This window comes from Aplidium turbinatum, chromosome 14, assembly GCF_918807975.1.
Source record: "Aplidium turbinatum chromosome 14, kaAplTurb1.1, whole genome shotgun sequence".
NCBI lineage: Eukaryota > Metazoa > Chordata > Ascidiacea > Aplousobranchia > Polyclinidae > Aplidium > Aplidium turbinatum.
The window spans coordinates 7,971,770-7,992,668 of NC_137485.1; the positions used below are offsets into that span (position 1 = coordinate 7,971,770).

At 37.0% G+C, this 20,899-nt stretch overlaps 1 protein-coding gene and 1 pseudogene across 1 annotated transcript; both read right to left on the reverse strand.

Annotated features, from left to right (window-relative positions):
- Positions 1-233: 233 nt before the first annotated feature.
- Positions 234-5,302, reverse strand: LOC145783186 (prefoldin subunit 2-like). The gene is made up of 3 exons (XM_082594983.1): positions 1,957-5,302; positions 1,195-1,361; positions 234-682 (listed from the first exon to the last, which is right to left on the reverse strand). The coding sequence occupies exons 1-3, from the start codon at positions 1,961-1,963 to the stop codon at positions 398-400; spliced, it is 459 nt and encodes a 152-aa protein (XP_082451109.1). The 5' UTR covers positions 1,964-5,302; the 3' UTR covers positions 234-397.
- A 2,558-nt stretch (positions 5,303-7,860) lies between these two features.
- Positions 7,861-9,072, reverse strand: LOC145783349 (UDP-glucuronic acid decarboxylase 1 pseudogene; annotated as a pseudogene).
- Between the last annotated feature and the right edge of the window lie 11,827 nt (positions 9,073-20,899).

The window sequence follows — 20,899 nt, forward strand, 5'->3', positions numbered from 1 at the left end:
TCAATAAAATATCGGATAAGTTGTTACAAAGTGTAAATATAACTTTTTTTTCAACTCTGATTGACTTAATTCATCGTCATGATCCAAATTCGGTCATCCGAGTCATTCTTTGCAGTGATTATCTTCAAAAGTGTAAATGCCCGGAAAACATCAATTACGAAACTTCGTCTTTTTTTTGGACAGCGAACTTTCTCCCTTTTCTAACTGGTAAGTCAAATGCACGATTCAACACAACACATAGAAAAACGGTTTAATTCATCCTAACAAAAGACTCCAAATATACGAAACATTTGAAGCTACGCAACGCACATTTGCTACTTTCTCTCCACATCGCTGATGACCAAATTCAGCCCGCATGCAGGATTTAAAAAAAAGACACAAAGAAACAGTTCAGAAGCTACTGCGAATTTTGTACCAGCACCCCTGAGGCTTGGTTGGGCTTCAAGTCTTGCTCAGCTGTTGACGATGCGCCGCTGTTCTGGCTTTCACCACGCACAGTGATATTATGCTTTTCACGGTAATCATTTAAAGCTTTTCCTTTGCCCTTCAAAGACTCGTGTAAAACGTTCAGGGTTTGGACTATTTGTTCTTTATTTTTGGTCAGTGCAGGAAGAACTTCATTGACAGTCCTTTCCACAAGCACACCACCAATCAAGCGAAAGCATTTTCGTCCACCATCCACCTGGAAGGCAAGTTAGAAAAGAAGTAAGCAACCTAGATTTCAGTTACTACGTCGCAACAAACATACTTTTTAAAGCAATTCAGCACCTAGGACAAGTCCATTAAAACCAAAGCCAACATGCAGAATAAAGTAATGGTTTAACACGCTGAGGCTAATATTGAATCTTTCAGCAACACATGTGGAAGGTGTGAAAGCTTGTGGCAGTGCAAAATGGAATATCTCAAAAGAAAATTAATTCTAATCATACCAAGACAAAAAAATGTTACGTCGACAGAAAAGTATCATGATTTTGGAACAAAAATCTTGAAAATACTATATTTTCAAAAGTTCTTTCAACTTATTCAAAAGTCACTTGGTTAGTTTACGGTTTTCCGTCCTTTGTTCCCCGCATTGCGTGGGTTGGAAGTCAACAAATTTCGATCCGGCTTGATGGCGGCTTTCCACGCACTCCTATTTTGAAATACTGTGTTTTTGTTTCGAGCTTCCCTAACCACAACATATTTCATACTTACGTCACTCAAAGCGTCCAACACCAGACTGTGTTCGCTCTTTTCGGCTTCCAACTCAGCTATTTTACTTGCAATCGCTCTTTGTTCCTGTCGGAGCTTGTTGAAACCTTCGATAATTTCTTCTTTTGATATTTTTTTATCAGCCATTTTAAAGATAGTAGTTGTGATGTCTGAAAAGAGTAACAGCCATTTACAATGTTAATCTAACGCAGACACATATTAACTGTTCTTTTTTATTTCCATTGTCAAAGTTAAACATAAAATTTGGTCGTCAGACCACTGGGCAAGTGCTTCAACTCAGCAAGTACATATCAGCTACTGCCCAAGTCAGCAAATGAGATTGATCTGCTCATGTCGGACTTGCTTGGTCATCGCGTGGTAAAGTGAATTAGCTGACTTGTGACAAGCCAAGATATGGCTTGCTCAGTTTCATCATTTACTAACTTCAATCACTTGCTGAAATGTTACTAGCCCAGGTGTCACCTGCTCAGTTGTCGCGTGCTCAGTTCACAACTGCTGACTTGTAGAAGACTCATAAAATTCACACAACTGAATAACACATTTGCAGATTGAAAACCTCTGTTGAAGTTCAATTCAGACAAATAACTAACCGATAGGCCTAAATCACAGCACTTCATCAAAATTGATCAACAATTTTACACAAGCGAACTAAGTGGACTACGTGGTCGTGTGGTGAGAGCGCCTGCACGATGCTGAAAGAACATTGATTCGAAACCGCTCTACAGCAAGCAAACAACATAAAACCTTCCATATGATTTTTCACATCTTTAAGGCCCAGCGAGAGCGATGATGAAGCCGCCAATGAGTTCAAACTCCAGCATTTAAACTTAGTAAGTGAGGTTATGTTACATTAAGTAGCCTCATGTGAAGTTTTCACAAACCTAAACAGAAACCAACCATTAAAACATGTTATAGATTTGCATAAAATTAAACATAAAATATACTCAATAAGGAAAAACAAACAAACGTAACAACTGGGTAGAAACGATGTATGTAAATAAACTTTCTTAGTACGCTGTACAGTTCGTGTCTTGCAACCAATATTCTTTTTAGGGCTCTGCGGTGTCGTTATTCTGTTCGCAAAAAGTCAAAAACAAAAAAGACAGTGAACACGCAAACTACAAATGCCAACACAATTTTGTGGAAAAGTTTCTTGAGAATGACGTAACAATAACAGCCAAAAAGTAATATGACGGCTACTTCTTTTGAAAACTATATTTTCAAAAGTTCTTTCAACATATTCAAAAGTCAGTTGGTTAGTTTACGGTTTTCTGTCCTTTGTTCCCCGCATTGCAGAGGGTTGGACGTCAGCAAATTTCGACCCCTCTTGATGGCGGCTTTCCACGAAGTCCTATTTTGAAATATATTGTCAAATATCGTAAAATATTATGTCGATGTTCTGCAGTAAAATAACATTGCAGGCTTGGCTGCCCAAAAGACTTTCACAATCACTAGGCAATACAATAAATTGGAGCAGCTATAATATGTTTCCTTATTAGTATCATAAAGCTGACAACGCAATACAATGCAGGCGTGATTCAAATCATACTACGTCAGACCTACGAAAGCCTTGAGTGTCATTACAATGACATATGGTTGATATTGTATAACAGTTACAAGACAGCAGGGCTAACTGCACAGAGGCAGCAATCACAAAAATATTCGTAACGTTTCAAATAGAAGGCTGTTATGAAAAACTTTGGCCGACTGTCAACAATACAATTTCGGAGCAAATTTACAAAGGGTCGTAAGTTAATTGCAGACAAACTAGCACGATTAAAACGGACCAAATTTTTATGATCAATTAAAATTTCCGTTGCAGCAGGATTTCGGTTTATCTCTACTTTGCATGTTTTTCATGCTACCAAATGGTGTAGTAGCGTGAGAATATTAGTAACCAACAGCGGAAAGAATGATATTGTTGGTGAGATGATTACTCAGCCTTCTGTAGATACTAACAATAGCAAATCAACCGCTTTTCGCATTGATTCAACGTATGCAGACATTGAATCGACGTGAAAAGCGGTTGATTTGCTGTCTGGAAAGTGTCATACAAGTACAGTATATTACAGTAGTACGTCCACGTCACGTTGTACAGCACCAATTTACAAGCAACATTACGTTTTAAAAGCAATCAAAAGTATAAAATATCCACAGGTACTGCCGCCTTTTTCATTGTCGATAAATAACATAACAGCAAAAACAAGTGTCCACACTCTACCTTTGTGGCTGTAACTTGCAATAACGCAAGCATGGGTGTCAATGATTTATGGACCAAAAACTTTGAATAAAATTGGCAGCTAGTTATACTATATGGCAGCATGATCATATTGCTTGTCTGTTGTAAGTTACATCCACTGAAGAAATGTCAATATTTCCACAATTCCAACCACAACAACAAGCTTGAAGTGGTTATTAACAAAAAAATGTGCAGCCCTGACCTTTAACCTAACGTTCTGTATTATTTATTCAGTCACATGAGAATCATGGATGGTCTATTGACAAACATAGCAGGCTAAACTCAATTCAAATGATTTTTATAACAAAATGCGATTGGTATTATCATGCAAACTCGGGTCACAATCATTTGCACATTCATTAAAAATATGGCAAACATGTTAAGCCCACAATATGTTTGCATTGGGAAAAACGGCTGTTGAAAAACGTCATACACATAACTACTAAAATCAAAACAAATCCCTCAAGTTTCATAAAACTAGAGTAGTTTTTCTCAAGACACTTCTGTTCTTGTATTGTCCCTGATACTTTGCGACATTACAAATAAAGGGTTTAAAATAATACAAGTGTTTTGTGGGCCTAACTATTGATAATTTTAATAACTCAAATTAGAAATCTTTAATAACAGAGTTAACACTGCAATGCCACAAAATATACGACATTTTACTGGCAATGCAAGCATAAACCAAACACACAGCCCTACTACATAATAACGTTTAATGACAAAAATTGATCTACCCTTCCATTGTTGTGTGACAATCTTTAAATCATTTAGATCAAGATACCGAGAAAATTCTGGAAAATGGTGCATAAGATTAAGAAAAGACATTTACACATCATAAACAGATAGTTGTTTATTACCTTACTACATTCAAATAACTTGTTTTAACCCATTACTGCTCACATATCCTGACAGAGATGTTAAAAACATTGGTGTTATTTTTTTTAATAATTGTCTTTTTATAGTGCTGATATTTAGTTTTTTTCTTCTAGAATGTTTGAAACTTTTTCTTCTAGAATGTTTGAGCATTACTGTTTTTCAGTCAGTGCAGATATATATACGACATACATGTTTTATAACAAGAAGAAAAAACCATGGTAACATAAGTTTTCGTTTTTCAATTACAGTATGTGTCAAAATGGTGGTTAGGCCCTGGGTTTTTTTTTTGCTGAGACTTTTCGGTCATTTGTCTGATGTGACTTGAAAAAATTCGGTCATTTTTTATTTATTTTGGTCATTTTTGGTCAGATATAGTCAATTGACTATATATTTTTTCGGACATTTTGATCAAATTGACTATATTTTTTTCGATCATTTTGCTAAAAAATTGGTCAATGACCGATAAATGACCAAAAAAAAACCCAGGTAAGGCCTAACCCCCTCTTACCTGCCTTCAAGCCATGCACTTAACAACTTTGAAACTACTTTGATAAACAAAAAGATGCAACAATAAAAAGCTATACAGCTTTTGTTTCAGTTGTGGTTGATTTTAAAGTAGCAGTATTTTTTGTTTATTGATATCGTTACTTTCATGTTTGCAGATTCAAACAATCAAAACAATATTTTTTTTTAAATACACCTTATATTTCTTGTTTCCCAGTCAAGTGTTACTTGTTTTATTATTTTTTGCAACTTTCCTTTCTAAAAAAATCAGGTTTTTCCAATTTCTGCATATGTAAGTGTCCCTAGAGGCATGTATCATTTTCTGTCTTTTCAGTCAAGACAATACAAAACATTTTTTGTATATCCATTTTCAATCTACAAGAACTTTATACAGTAGTCCCAATTTATTAATCCCATGGCTAGTAGGCCCACCCATTGCCCAATTCGGTCCAGAATAACTTCTATTCATTTTTGTAATAAAAACCCCTCTTTATAAGCCCAACATCCCGCTTAATAAACCAAATTTTCCATTACATTTGCTTTAATTTGTGCGAAAAGGCCTCACAATTTACTATTTCTTGTCTTGCTTTTGACGTTTTTGCGCTTTAATGCTTATGCATTTCTTAATTAAACTGTTTTGTCACAAACCGTTTAGCTTGGATCTCACTTCACTGGGTTGTACAACACAGGGCTCATTGCTGACACAACTAGCAAAAAAATGTAATTTTTGGACATAACCGATCGTTGTGTACAGTTGTTAACAAATTTAGCAACTTTTAGCCATTGTGCAGTCGGCCATAGTCAATTATGCATATATAGAAGAGGAAAAAATTCGTCCCCTGCTTAATAGACCCACCTGCTTAATAAGTCCAAAATTGTCCAGTCCTGAGGTGGGCTTAATAAGCGGGGACTACTGTATAACAAAATTTGTTAAAATATTTCAACTAGATTGATGACTCAGCGCTAATGGGTTGAAACAGAGTTAACACATAAATGAAATTGCGTAGGCTAACATATCATACTGTATGGTCATTCCCCTAAACACGAATTTTTTTCTGAAACACGAAATATTTTTCATCACCCACTCTTTAATTCTGAAGATATATTTTTTTGGTGGTAATCCACTTCTAGCTACTTGCGTCTACCTTACAAAACAATTTATTTCAGGCGAAAATTCCATCAACTTCGGAAATACGGAAGAAGATCGTGATATAGGAGAAGGATTTTCGTGGAAGGGGAAAAATCCCTAATGCGTAAATGCGCAGTTGGGGAAATTCGTGGATACAACAAATCTTTCAATTGCACGTTTATTTTGGAATAAATTTGCTTCCATTTGACATGGTTAGCTCCTGCATACCTACTGATTATTTTCACATAGTTTCATCCGAAAAAAAAAAAAACCTTGGCGTAATGGATCCCGAAAACGATGTTGGTCTGTAGGAAAATATGTATAAATTACCACGTATCAGCAATTTTCCTGATTCTTACTTATTTAGTGAAAAAATATCAATCCAAACATTTTAAAGACTTGAGAACACAATAGCAGTGATGACATTACCCATCAATTGATTGATTGAATCTTTATCCTCGGACTGAGAAAGCTTCTAGCAGAGCTTAATCCTGGCAGTTTCGCATACTTGTAGGTAGAAGCTTTGAATCACTGACGCAGGCCCGGTCGCCGAGATTGACAGAGTGAAGTTTCCGATTGTTGAAGTCTTGTTGCCAGGGAATTATTCCATCCGTTAGATGCCGCTGAATGGAGAGCATTCCTTAACGTGCGTTGCTCAAGCGCACACCCCGAGATTCGAACCAGCGCCGATTGATCTTGAAGCTTCTTTAATGCATTCTCTAATGCATATATCTGAATTATATCTGCATCCTAGGCAAAGGCTAACTCTTCATTACACTTCCATACCTTTTCCATGACCAGATCAAAACGGATATAATTAATGCATGACGCTCTTGCGCAATGGTAAAATTGCTCGAATGCGCGATAATTACTATCGCCATCTAGCGGTTGCTGTTTTGAACTTTTATTTGTCACATGGCGCTAGAGTATTATTTTCCGATTTCATTGATGTTTCAATGGCAATTCTAGGTTCACCAGAAAAGATTTAACAGCAAAGTTAGTGCAGATGCTCAGAAAGTTTTCAATTTTATTAGGGGAAGGGTTTTGGTACTAGGTCAAACATTTGCTGATTGCTGAAATCTGAAAAGTGGTTTTGGTCTAATTTTTAGTGCAGAAATAGGGATAGCAATCTTCTTGCCTGTGCCATTTCAGTTTTTGAGTTTGAACAAATATTAGCCTGTTTATTTTGAAATTCATGTTTGGGGTAATTTTACCAAAAATTCGTGTTTGGGGGAATCACTTTAATTGATGTTCGCTCACTGAAATTGTAGAAATTTCAGGAACAAAAAAAGATACATATATTTTATATGTGTGTAATCTGGTGAAAGGTTTTTTTACTAACAGCTCTGAGATCCAGGCTTGTCATCTATCAGCTTGAAGATGTCATCACATGAAGAAGACTGCATTGGTACAAACAAATGCACTGCATGGAAGAAGTCGTGCAGCCGAAGAAACTCAAGTCCTTTGACAAGTTGGGGAAATTCTCGAGGATGTCCTCAAAAGCGTGAGCTCGACAACAACTGAGAAGATCTGCAGTTGGAAGATCTTGTTTCGTTCTACCGTCAGGACTGCGTGGCATTGAGAAATGTCATCAGATAGAGTATTCAGCATTTCCAAGATTTACAAAAAGAAGATAGACCCAAAATAAAGGAGCTCCCAACCCTCGCAAAATGGAAAACAAGAGATGTTAAATTGTAATTGTATAAATAAATAGAGGATACAGATAAATGCATATCATCCAGTCAAACTGAAAAAAATCTTGACAAATTGCACAATGCACTTATTTGTCTGCATTTTCAAAAAGCATGAACTAAAAGGGCATAATTATATGTCATGACTGTATAAACACCATTTCAACTTGGACATAAATTTTGGTCACATGCAGAAGACATTTTATTTACAATTCATCAGGCAAAAATATGTTCCGCCTGTTTTCTGACGATTGCTTTAATTCAGCTTCAAAATACTTAATTGTTTTTTTTAGTCCAACATCTAACGACACAACAGGCTTCCAATTAAGTAGAGACATAGCTTTAGTGATGTCAGGTTTACGTTTTTTGGGATCATCAGTGGCAGGACCTTGGTAGACTATTTCAGAAGTGCTGTTTACATGACTCCTTATCAATTGAGCAAACTCTGCAATGGTGTGTTCTTCAGGATTTCCAAGATTGACTGGAGATGTTACATCACTTTTCATCAATGCCATCAGACCATTTACTAAATCTGTGACATATTGAAATGATCTTGTCTGATCTCCTTTGCCATAAATCGTTATTGGGTTTCCTTGAAGTGCTTGCAGTATGAAATTTGAAACCACTCTTCCATCAGCCATATGCATTCTTGGACCAAAGGTGTTAAATATTCTGGCTACCCGAATTTTGACATTCTCTTGAGATTTGTATGCATAGCACATCGTCTCAGCAACACGCTTTCCTTCATCATAGCATGCTCTTGGTCCAATAGGGTTCACATGGCCCCAATAACTTTCAACTTGAGGATGCTCTTCTGGGTCACCATAAACCTCTGACGTTGATGCCAACAGCATAGTGGCTCCAACCCTTTTTGCAAGACCTAACATATTTAATGTTCCAATGCTAGATGTCTTTATAGTTTTGATAGGATTATACATATAATGAGGTGGTGAGGCAGGACATGCCAAGTGGTAGATCTCGTCCACTTCTATAAAGAGTGGTTTCACGACATCATGGTGAATTAATTCAAAGTTATCATGTCCAATCCAATGTTCCACATTCCGTTTTCGACCAGTAAAAAAGTTATCCACAACAGTCACCTCATGCCCTTGCAGCATCAGTTTATCTACAAGATGACTGCCAACAAATCCAGCTCCTCCTGTGACGAGAATTCGTTTTCTATCTTTTTCTGCCAAAAATTTTACAGGTAAGTACGTTTTTGCATTAGATCCAATCTCATCTAATTTTTCTTTTATTTGGCTATTTTCCCATTGGAGTTTCTGTAATTTATACATGACATCATGTAGAACAGAACTGCTAGCAGTGGAATCAATGCTCAGTTCATGTCGTGCAACAACAGTTATAATTATTATGACAACCACAAATAAGCAAGCATACTTCATATACCTAGGACTCATAATTATGATACTTTAGTAACCAAGATCTAAAAACAGTTTTTTGATAAAAAATGAATTGAAATAGTGCTTATAAAATATATTCACAGCATCATCCTAGAAGATGAGGGATACGGTAGCTATCATTATAAAACGAAAAATATTTTTGAATAAAAGAACCATTAAAAAACCATTTTGACCACACCTTTCAAATCAGACTTAGCTCAGTAACACTAACCAAGTATCTTATCACCTCTTGATGATAAGACACTTTGGACTTTTGAGTACGGTACCGGTACTCACATCATTAGTGCTTCAGAGCCTCCAATGATTTTAAGAACTTTTCACTAACATACCGGTACATAGGCTACTCCTAGACCTGTTACAGTATTTGTTTGAACAACTTGAAACATCAAGTATGTCTCGCTGCCTGCTTTTTATTTAGTAGGAATTGTTGGTTAATGATTCCTTCATGGCGAGTATTTTTGCTGTATCTATTGGATGGAAAACTAGAGCTATATTTTTTTGAAGAATAATATGGTACCGATATTTGGCAATTTAGCTTTTACAGCAATGTTGAAATATGAAATTGATAGTCTTAATATTTGAGAAATTTAATTTCTGAAACACATCAACTTTGATTCTCCTTTTACAATCATTCAGGTTTAGTTTTCCATCTAATAATAGACAGAAGTCTCAAGGCGAGCATGAAAGCTACAACGGCTGGTTGATTTGGTTCTGAAACAATACTGATTGTAACCCCATTGTTCACTTTTTTATGGACTTCTAAAACCAATAAAACACTCTTCTTTCTGCAGAAAAATCTGTAATGTAATCAAGGCCTGATTAAGGCTCATGGGGGCCCGAGGCACAGCTAAGTTTAGGGGCCCCTGTTGGCAATCGCTTTCAATGCAATACCATGTATAGTCTCTTAGAATGATGAAATATGGGCTAACAAATAGTTCAAGCAAAACTATAACTTCATAAATATTAATTTAGCCAATTCACCTACAACTTTCTAACGGTATGAACACTCTTATACTTGTTACAAACATTATTGGATGAAAAATCTCTCTAACAGATTGGAAATTGAGCTCATTTCAATTTCATACTGGAAAAACTAGCAAAATATAGGCTACATTTAAATTTGAACTAGCAGAGTTTATTAATGGATCCTTGAAACCAGTGCTGTGTTAAACCTTTTGTGGGCCCCGTGGCCAGAATAATTTTGGGCCCTCTATCGTCAAGCAGACCTACAATATTGTGTATATTTTCACTGCACCGACATGGAAATGTGGTTCATTTCAATATACTTTCTCACCGGTTTAGAAAACAACACAAGTGTAAGTAACCGCAAACACAGGTCTATCATTTCTTAGCTACACCTTTGCTCGGAATGAAAGCCAAAAGTGTTAACAATTTCTAATAAAAAAAATACTGGCAATGAAACATATCAAACATAGGCTATCGGTCACGACTCACGACGCGTAATACCATCGTACAAAATTTTGACTGTTTGAACTTTGTCGCCCGGTACCGCGCAGATAAAATCTGAGGATAAAACCAAAACTGTAGAAATTATTAATTTCCATTCAGATTTGGTCATCTGGTAACATTATTGTTTTTCCCCATTTTTATTTTTTATCTGGCAACATTACTTGTTCTGTCAACCAAGGTAAAAACATTGTACAGTAATTGTAAATAATCATTCAATCAATCATTTTATTTTTCGTCGTTAACGCGTCCGGGACGAAAAAGATACTAACTACAAAAATCGATATAGACCTACCAGCACGTTAACGAACGGGAAAAGGTGGCAAAACCTTGAAAGGTTTAAAACGTGCCTGAATGAAAAATTATGTAGTAGGCTAATAGGCTAGGCTATATCACTAGTTAGCACGGCCACAAAAACCAAAAAAACAAATAGAAAAAAATAAAACAAAAACAGAGAGAAGCACACATGTAGTAATGAATGACAGCCTAATGAAAAGTGTTGTGGATTGAATTGAATTTGCCCGTTCCAATATTGATGTGGATGAGCAGTCATAATAATAGGATGGAGAAAGAAAACCGGACATAAAAGAAACCCATTCTCAGTGTGGATTGAATTGAATTTGCCAGTTCCAATATTGAAGTGGATGAGCACTTGAGCAGTCATAACAATAGGATGGAGAAAGAAAACCGGACATAAAAGAAACCCATCCTCAGGCAAAAGCCCGTTTCGATGTGGCCCAGGAGAGCAGGTGTTGAGCTTTTTCTATGGTTAGAGTTTAGACTGCACATCACGCAGTAGCTTACACAGTAACAAAAGCAGTGTAAAGCGTTTTGAGGATCAGGTGTTCAATTATTTTTATTTAACATTATTTCATTCCAAGGCAAAACTTTCATAATTTTATGCAGGCATTCAAGTGTAATTAAAGTTTTTAGGGTATGGTAGCCTAGGTTAGTGGCAAGAATAAACAGGTCCCTGGTGTTAAGAATGATTTTTGTTTTGTACCGTACAACATGTGATATGCCAGGCCTATAAGGTATTTGAAGATAAGAGCAATTTCATTTGCATATATTCAGAAAAAGTAAATACAGAAGAACGTTTCTGCTAAAAGTACAGGACAGGTTTTTCCTGCTCGCAACATCACTAGTCAAGGATATTTGTAATTATGGTACGGTGGCCTATAGTAGCCAAGTGCTGTAGCCTATTATAGCACACAATCACTAATTATTGGTGGTTGGTCAATTCTTGGTCGTTGGTTTGAATCTTCATCCTCGGCTTACTCAGTCTGAGAATGCAGATTCAAACCAACAGTAGTTGTTTTTCAATCTCAGTGGCGAACCCTTTTTATTCAATGAAGTAGTGTGCCTGCCTCTGCACACTAGTGTGTATGAATGTGTAGTTAGATTTACTGTGATGGGGTGGTGGCTGACTAGATGACTGCTTATGGTCTTTCGCTACCATCCTGATTGCACCATAATCTAACCAACAGTTGTACAATGCATTGTTTTGACAATTACATTTTACTCTGATTATTTGTTAATATATGGCGCTGTTAAAACAAAATAAATTGACTTGACTTGACTATTGTAAATGTTAAAAATGAAATGATAATAAAACTATCTGAAATGCTATTTTGTTTACACCTAACAATTTTTTAAAACAAAACACTTTTATTGGTGAAAATAAATTGAATATGTGAATTCACAAAGGGCCTAACCCCATTTTTTTCATTTTACTTTTTGTGCTTTCCGATTTCTTTCAATGAAAAGAAATTGAATACGTGAATTCAAAAAGGGCCCTCCAGTTTTTTTATTTCACTATTTGTGCTTTCCGATTTCTTTCAATGTCTTCTAAACTAAATGATACTTAAAAAAAACAGCCAAATTTTTCAAACATATCGGTAAACACATAAAAAATACCCTATCAATTTTTACATTGATTTTGAAATGGGCCCAACTACAGCAATTGCACTTCAACTTCTTTATAGTTTCTCCACAGAATCCTCACTGAGTGAACTTTTTAGGTATGATGCTTCTTACCAGTATGTTTAAGCATATAGGCTAATCATTATCGAAGTTTCACCACAAATGTAAATGACCAAAATAATCAAAACAGTTGTGCCAAAAACACTTTGTGGCAATTGGGCCCTTTTTGAATTCATATATTCAATTGCATCAAACCTGTTATATATGTTAAATGCATTTCTGCAGATCATGTTACTAACGTTATCGCATTTTAACTTTGTTTTTAGAGATGTTTTATTGTAGTTAGGGCCCAAATTTGTATAATAGGGCCCAAATTTGAGATGTTTTAGTATAATAAGGGCCTAAATCATCTTCTTAATGGAAAAGTACATGCAGTGAACTTTAGCAACTCAAAAAACACTTTACTGAAACACAAAAATCTATTATTTGTGGGCCCCTGAGATGGTGGGCCCAAGGTCCGGGCCCCTTTACACGGCACTGCTTGAAACCTATAAAAGTATTGACGCCTACGGTACTAAGGTAAAAAAAATTGGGGGCCCCCAAAGCCAGGGGGCCTGAGGCCTGTGCCTCGTGTGCCTCATGGTTAATCGGGCCCTGAATGTAATGCAAAAGCAAAACACAGACTTCGGACGGGCAGTCGCCAGTGTGGCAGAATGGTAGCAGTGCGCTTTTCTCAAATTGCCTATGTGGTTGCTCAATGCTCGTAACTCGTATTGGCGATTTGGCGTTGGCGTCCGTTGCAGTGCTTCCACTTCTGACAATTATTGATAAACCCTCTTCAGTTACCTCAATCGGAAATGCTTCAAATTCCCTTCATAGGCGAGGTTATTTTTAACGTTATTTAGGTTAAAATAAAAGGTGCCAATACAAACACAACAATACAACTGACAAGCAGTTTTTTTGGCTGGATAGTGAACGAAGGAAGTAAACCATGTTATTGTAAAATACCGGTTATTGCTGCTTTTGTGCAGCCTACTGTTCTAATAAAACAACGTTGCTTCGACATATAGTCTACCGGTGCTACTGAAAAACATCGAGTTATATTATATCTGACCATCGACCCTTATCGGTTAATTTCAACTGTAAGTCGCTTCCAAAATTGGATTTCATTGATCCCAAATATACCAATTCAAATACTTTCTCTTGGAAAGCAGCATCTCAGCTGCAATTAGAACGCTATGCTCAAGAAACCAAACACAGGTTAGCTCATATTTCTTTGCAAGCTGATTCTGTCATATGTCAAAACTCTCTCTGCTGTGATAAATCTCATTTAAAGGAGATTGACAAGTTTTATGACAGTATCGTGGAGGTCCTCCTAGATGCCTCAAGAAAAGTTCTTTTAGTTAAAAACAAGAAAATATCTACTTATTCAACTCCTGGTTGGAACAATACTGTCAAGTCACTCCACAAGCAAGCCAGAGCTAAGTACCTGGACTGGGTTGAAGGTGGCAAACCTAAAACTGGCAGCATACACAAGGCCATGTCTGCTACTCGTAAAATATTCAAATCTTCTCTACGAAAGTGCAAAAGTAACAGAGATCAGCATGAAGCAGATGCCATTGCCAAAGCATTTCATGCAGACTCCTCGTTTAAAACATTTTGGGATAAAATTAGACAGTCTGGATCACAAAGATGTTCATTACCTACCTCTGTCGGAAGTGCTGTTGGAAGTAAAAACATTTCGATCATGTGGATGTGTCACTTTAATAAATTGCTAAACTCGACTGGTAAAAAAGTTGTCAATGAAGAATTTGTTTCATCGCACTTAAATGATATACATGGCTATCACAATACTAAACAATTTCTGACCTCTGCTGACACAGTTTCTTCTTTGCTTCATAAATTGCAATTAAATTGCTCTGTTGGTTGTGATAAAATATCTTCTGAGCACATTGCTTATGCAGATTCCAGTATCAATGTATATCTTTCATCATTTTTTAATATGTGCCTTATTCATGGGTATGTGCCAAATGCTTGTCTTAAAACTGAATTAGTTCCCATTGTTAAAAACAAATCAGGTGACGTTAGAGACATCGCAAACTACAGACCTATTGCTCTTGCTACTGTCATTTCTAAACTATTTGAACATGTTGTACTTTTTTTTATTAATGACTATCTCACAACAAACGATAATCAATTTGGCTTTAAACCTAAGCATAGCACAGATATGTGCATTTTTGTACTTAAGCAAGCTGTGTCTTACTACAGAAAACGTGGATGTCCTGTTTTTTCTGTATTCTTAGATTCTTCGAAAGCATTTGATAGGGTAAACCACAACCTCCTATTCAAGAAACTAATTCAACGAGGAGTGCCAATGTGCCTTGTTCGTCTAGTAGTTTATTGGTATACCCATCAGCGGATGTACATACGCTGGGGTTGTCATTACTCACAGTCTTTTTCTGTCAGCAATGGTGTCAAACAGGGTGGTATTCTCAGTCCTTACTTATTTGCCGTGTATATGGATGATCTATCGACTGTGTTAAGCAAAACCAAGGCAGGCTGTTACATAGGTAATACACTTGTTAATCATCTCATGTTTGCTGATGATATTTGTTGTATTTCTCCAAGTGTTCATGGTCTGCAGAGTATCTTGAATGTGTGTGAAGATTATGCGCTTTCTAACGATGTCATTTTTAACTGCAAAAAGTCATTTGCTATGTACTTCCAAACAAAACACTTAAAGTTAAATATGAATCCAATTGTACGGCTCAATGGAAGTGAGATCAAATTCGTAGACAGTGTCAAATATTTGGGTGTTTTTCTTGACACGGCAATGTGTGACGACAAGGATATAAATCGACAAGTGCGATCAATCTACTGTTCTGCCAACAAATTAAAATCCAAATTTTACAAGTGCTCCAGTGATATTAAAAATGTTCTATTCCGTTCTTATTGTACTCCAATGTATGCATGTCATCTGTGGGAAAATTATCATCAACGTGACATTAATCGTCTGCGTGTTGCCTTCAATAATGCGTTTAGAATTATACATAATTTGCCTAAACACTATAGCGTACGTGAACATCAAGTCTTGTGTAACATCATAACATTTGATGCATTACTTCGTAAATATGTTTTTTCTTTTGTTGGAAGATGCGGAGTATCGTCTAACTCTATTGTTGCTTCCCTGATGAGGTCTGATTGCCATCGTATATCAAATTACCGTCTTCATTATAATAATTCTATGTATGCTATTAACTAGTTTTGATGGCTGCCATGTCATCTGATTGTTTTTATCGTTCTCAATACTTTCAGTTCTTCTAACTTGTAACGCTACCGTACCATTGTCTGTAAACTTGTAACAGTAGATAGCCTATTTATTGAGATTTTGTGCATTTGCAGTTTGTGTATTATTTTGTTATTTTTTGATGTTATTTCGTTGTTGTTGTTCGTTATTTGTGCATTTGCAGTTTGTGTATTATTTTGTTGTTTTGTTTTGGATATGGACAGCTTTGTCTGATGCAAATAAATTATTATTATTAAAATAACTTTAATTGAGATTATAATAACTTTAAAGTTGTATTGGCACCTTTTTTTTAACTTAAACAACGTCCAAAATAACCTCGCCTATGAAGGAAATTTTGAAGCATTTCCGATTAAGAAAAAAAATTTTTTCAGGACAGAAAAGGAAACTGAAGAGGATTTATCAATTGTCAGAAGTGGAAACACTGCAACGGACGCCAACGCCAAATCGCCAATACGGTACGAGTCTGGTTTAAAACAGGGGGTACGAGATTGACTTCATCAATCCCATGGGGCAATGTGAAAAACGAATTGGGAAGTGCTGTCTTACAGTAATGGTACCGGCAGCCCAAGTCCCGAGCCCACCTATATTGACCATTATTCCGAAATTAATTTAAAGTAATTGTAATTTTTGATCGTCTCAATCAAACTCTTAAAAGCATAATCATGTTTGCAAATTCAGTTTACATACATAATTAACCAGAAAATAATTATAGATTTATCAATTAGGATTTCTCACTTGACACCAGTGTTGTACGTTGACGCTGAGGCTAGCGCCGTCAGTTTATTTTTTAGTTGACGGAAGTGATAGCACCGTCAACTATTTTGCCGATTTTAAGCGTCAAGCGCTATGCGTCATTTTTTTGTTTTCATGGAAAATCTCGTTTCACATTCAGAGTTTCACAATGCATTCTTGACAGCGCGACTCATCCGAATTAACCGCTTTCGCGTTGGTTGGAATGGCTACCGTACCTGGAATACAAGCGGAAGAAGATCGCCAAATGGTGATCACTCATATCGTGAGCAGTATCGAGAATGAGGAATCAGAGAGAGAAAGAGGAAAATGAATGAATGTCATCGCGGAAGTTGAAGATACTTTATATCAAGAGCTCTATGCCCTTAAAAACAGCGATGTTCGCCCCGATAGCTCCATTGGTTAGCGCGTCACTTCTGGAACGAAGAAGCTTCAAGATCAAGCGGCGCTGGTTCGACTCTCTGTGTGTGCGCTTGAGCAACGCACGTTAAGGACTGCTCTCCATTCAGCAGCATCTAATGAATGGAATAGTTCCCCGGCAACAAGACTTCAACAATCGGAAACTTCACTCTGTCAATCTCGGTGACCGGGCCTGCGTCAGTGATTCAAAGCCTCTACAAGTATGCGAAACTGCCAGGATTAAGCTCTGCAAGAAGCTTTCCCAGTCCGAGGATAAAGATTCAATCAATCAATCAATCAATCAATGGACCTCGTTAAAAGATTTATATATGCTAAGCCAGGGTTTCCCAATTTTTATCGGCCACGGACCACAATTTGTAAATTTTTTGGGCCACAGACCACTATGTTTTTGTAAAAAACTTTGTAACTGCAACGAATATGCAACAAGTAAGACTGACAATACTGGATAGCAAAAGCTTTCGAAATCATTTAAGTTGTAAAGAACTGCGGCAATTATCTTTGACAGGGTAAGTATACTGTAAGCTACAACGTAGCCTATATGTGTGAATTTTTTAATTTCTTGTCATATCGCCACGGACCACCTGTGCAGTCGTCGCGGACTACAGTTTGGGAAGCCCTGCATGTTTTCACTTGGAAAGGACATTATGCGTCCCAAACGCAGCAGATTGTCAGACATACGTTTTGAAATGCTAATTGTGTTTCTACAAGTGAATAGGGGAAGGTTTGGTTAGTTGAGCCGGGTAACGGTTGATCCATCCGGTTTTATCGCAACATCGTGCATGATTAGTCAACCGTTTCATAACGAAAATATGGAAAAACTTGAAGTCCATCAGCACATGTAGTTTTAGGGATTTTCTACAAGCAGAAAAATTGTGAAGCAGTTAAATGTAAATTTTGACGACCCAGCGGCGAGGGGTCTGGGGGCCTCCCCCAGAAAATTTTGAAAAATTGCTTTGAATTTGGTGCATTCTGAGAGCATTTTCAACAAAAATGTGGGTATGAATATTCCTGCAAAATTGTGCTGTCCGGTGGCATAGCCAAAGAATAAGATCATGTTTTCTTCGGCATTTTTCGGAAATAAAGCTAAGTCTCTATGTTTTCTTGTTGCTAAATCCTGGCTGAGATGTTTGAATGTTTGGTATTGACAAAACTCGCTCTTTTAATGCAGTTTTGCTTAAAATTAGGCAATTTCTTTTTAGACTGAAAGCATCACACGTGCCAAAGGGGGGGGGGGGGTTGTAATCCCCAACCCCCCCCTGGCTACGCCACTGGATGCAATATTTTTAACACACAACTTTGTCAGGAATGACCCTCGTGACTTTGTTTGGTACAGGTCTCCACCAAACCAATTTATCCCCTTTGGGGTGTAATATTCGGCAGTAAACGTCAAAAAACACTAACAGCTATCCAAGCTGATACCAATGTTGATTTATTTGTTTTTAAAAGATATTCATGGACAATATTTCCAAAACCAGCATCTTACTCCATTGTAATTGCTTTTACCTGAGATGCCTTGCCAAAAAAAACTCACCCAAATTTAAAAATCATTATCGTGCAATCTGTCTGGAATAACCCTATAACTATTACCCCACCAGTACATAACAACTACAAAATTACAAGCAAGATAATTGTACAAAGTGACATATGAGAATCAAAAAAAATTAAATATAGAAAGTCTTGGGTCTGGGATTACCGTAGGCTACTCATTTGGAATTGGAAAACCAAATGTAGCTTGCCTGGCAGAGTTTTTACTTTGAGCTTGGGGGGGCATTGCTCCCCCAAGCCCCCCCGGCAATTACGGGCCTGACCTTTAGGCACAGCTTCAGACGCTAGGCAGGTATGCTGCATTCATCTGCTTATGCAACTTGTAACAGCATTTCATTTGAAGAAGTCGAGAAGGAAGCGTTGTATTCTTGGACATGCGGAAACTTGAATGTTGGAGTTTCTACAACTGAGAAGTATTTGCTAGTTGCTACCAACCCTTTATTTATCGAAGAGTAGAGTAATTTATATCCGTCGGTAGCATTGTAGCTGTGGTTTCATGAGGCAGGTTTATGAGGGAGATTTATCAGGGGGTTGGTTTGATTTTTGAATCTTTATCCTCGGACTGACAAAGCCTTGATAGGTTATTCCTGGTAGTTTTGCATACTTGCAGAGGCTCTTGACGCAGGGTCGGTTGCAGAGATTGGCAGAGTGAAGTTTTGCGATTGTTGAAGTGTTTTTGCCGGGGAATTATTCCATTCACTAGGTGCCGCTGAATGGAGAACAGTCCTGAAAGTGCGTTGTTCAAGCGCACACCCCGAGAGTCGAACCAGCGCCGCGTGATCATGAATCGGGCGCGTAACTACTGAGCTAACGATTCATGGGAGTAGCTGATAAAAGAGACTCATGAGTCTTGAGTTGCCAATACAAACGAATAGCAAAAGCTTGTGCTGCAATACAAACAGCCCAATTCAGGGTTGCCAGGTTGGCATTTTTTATGTTGTTTGGCATGAAAAAATCCTGTTTGGCATTTTTTCAAAATTTGGCAGTTTTTTGGCCTTTTTTGTTGTTTTTTTTTTCCCAGAAAATTTTGTTTGGCATTTTTTAATTTGGCCTTTTAAACGTTGTTCACATGACTAACCACTTGTTTGGTTTTAAGCTTTGCAGCTGTTGTTTATGACTGACCAGCAATCAGGCCTGCCGCCTGTTACTGTAATGAATATTTTACTAATACTAACATTGTTTTACCATGTGAGTTACATTACCCTGTCGTGCTCAGATGCTGTGACAGCACAATAGCTAGAACGTGTTATATTCACATTTGTTTGTTGATCTTCCCCTTCAAAATATTACTCAATTGCGAAACTCTTAAATCAGCCAGTTTTATCTCAAACTTTTGTCACAATTTAGAGCTGAAAATACGCTCAGAATGCACTTAATCAAATGTGATTTTTCAAAATTTTCTGGTGGTGGACCCCCACACCCTCCGCTGTTAAATTCGTCTTTGGCAAACACGCAGCACCCCCATTTCTAGAACTCACCAGCCGCCACTGATTCAGGCAATGGCTTTATTAGCCCAATTAAAAACATTGATGGTGTATTTGTATTAATATAGTTGAACTAAAAACTATGTAATTGATCCAGCTCTGGTTCAGACCAAAAAGATTTATGAGATTCGGCAAGAAAATGTGAAAGAAATCTCAGTTCGGTGGTTTTTATTTTTGACCATCAAAGCGAAGACAATACACGTCAATTTGTAACGTCAACGTAGCAAAAATCTAGAAAAAGGTAGAAGTGACAATCTCAAAAACGGGTGTCTGGAAAAAACAAAAACAACACAATGAAATATAGTTTCGGGAGAGAGTTTACTTTCTTGTACCAATTAAAGACAGTCAAGACACAAAAATACAATAGGGTTGAGCATTATAACAATATATTTTACATATTTACAAATAGTTTTGACAATCAAACGTGACAATCATCAGGAATCTGAAAATATTTATAAAAATGCAATAAGTTTCAACTTCTTGAAGGTAACTAGCTAACTGACTACAAGCATCAAAAAACACGTAGCGATTAAAAGCAATAGTGTGGAAAACAGACAGACAGACGGAAAACAATTTACATTAGGAAAAGGAAACTACATAACTACAAAAGAATTTGCATCACAGGATAGGCCTAGGCCCTACGTAATACATTTACTAGATTCTAGTAAATGTTGAGGAGAATGGACGCGCCTCCCGCAAATAATTGTTTGTTTAAATTTTAGTTGTAGCGTTTGATTAACAGCGCTTTGAATTTTTGTGTCAAATTGGGGTTTGCCTTTGCGCAAAGTATTAAATGAGTCAATAGAGAATTTTCAATCTGTGCAAAAAGAACATTCCATTATATGGTCTTTGATGGCACTTTTCGTTAAGTCTCTAAAGTTCAGATGTTCCGGTACTCTCGTGGTCAAATGTCTGGTGGACATAGCCT

Excerpts from the sequence above, each read along its gene's own strand:
- LOC145783186 (XM_082594983.1), bottom strand. Across the intron at positions 683-1,194 it reads TGTTGGACGCTTTGAGTGAC|GTGGATGGTGGACGAAAATG; the intron begins GTAAGTATGAAA and ends CTTGCCTTCCAG.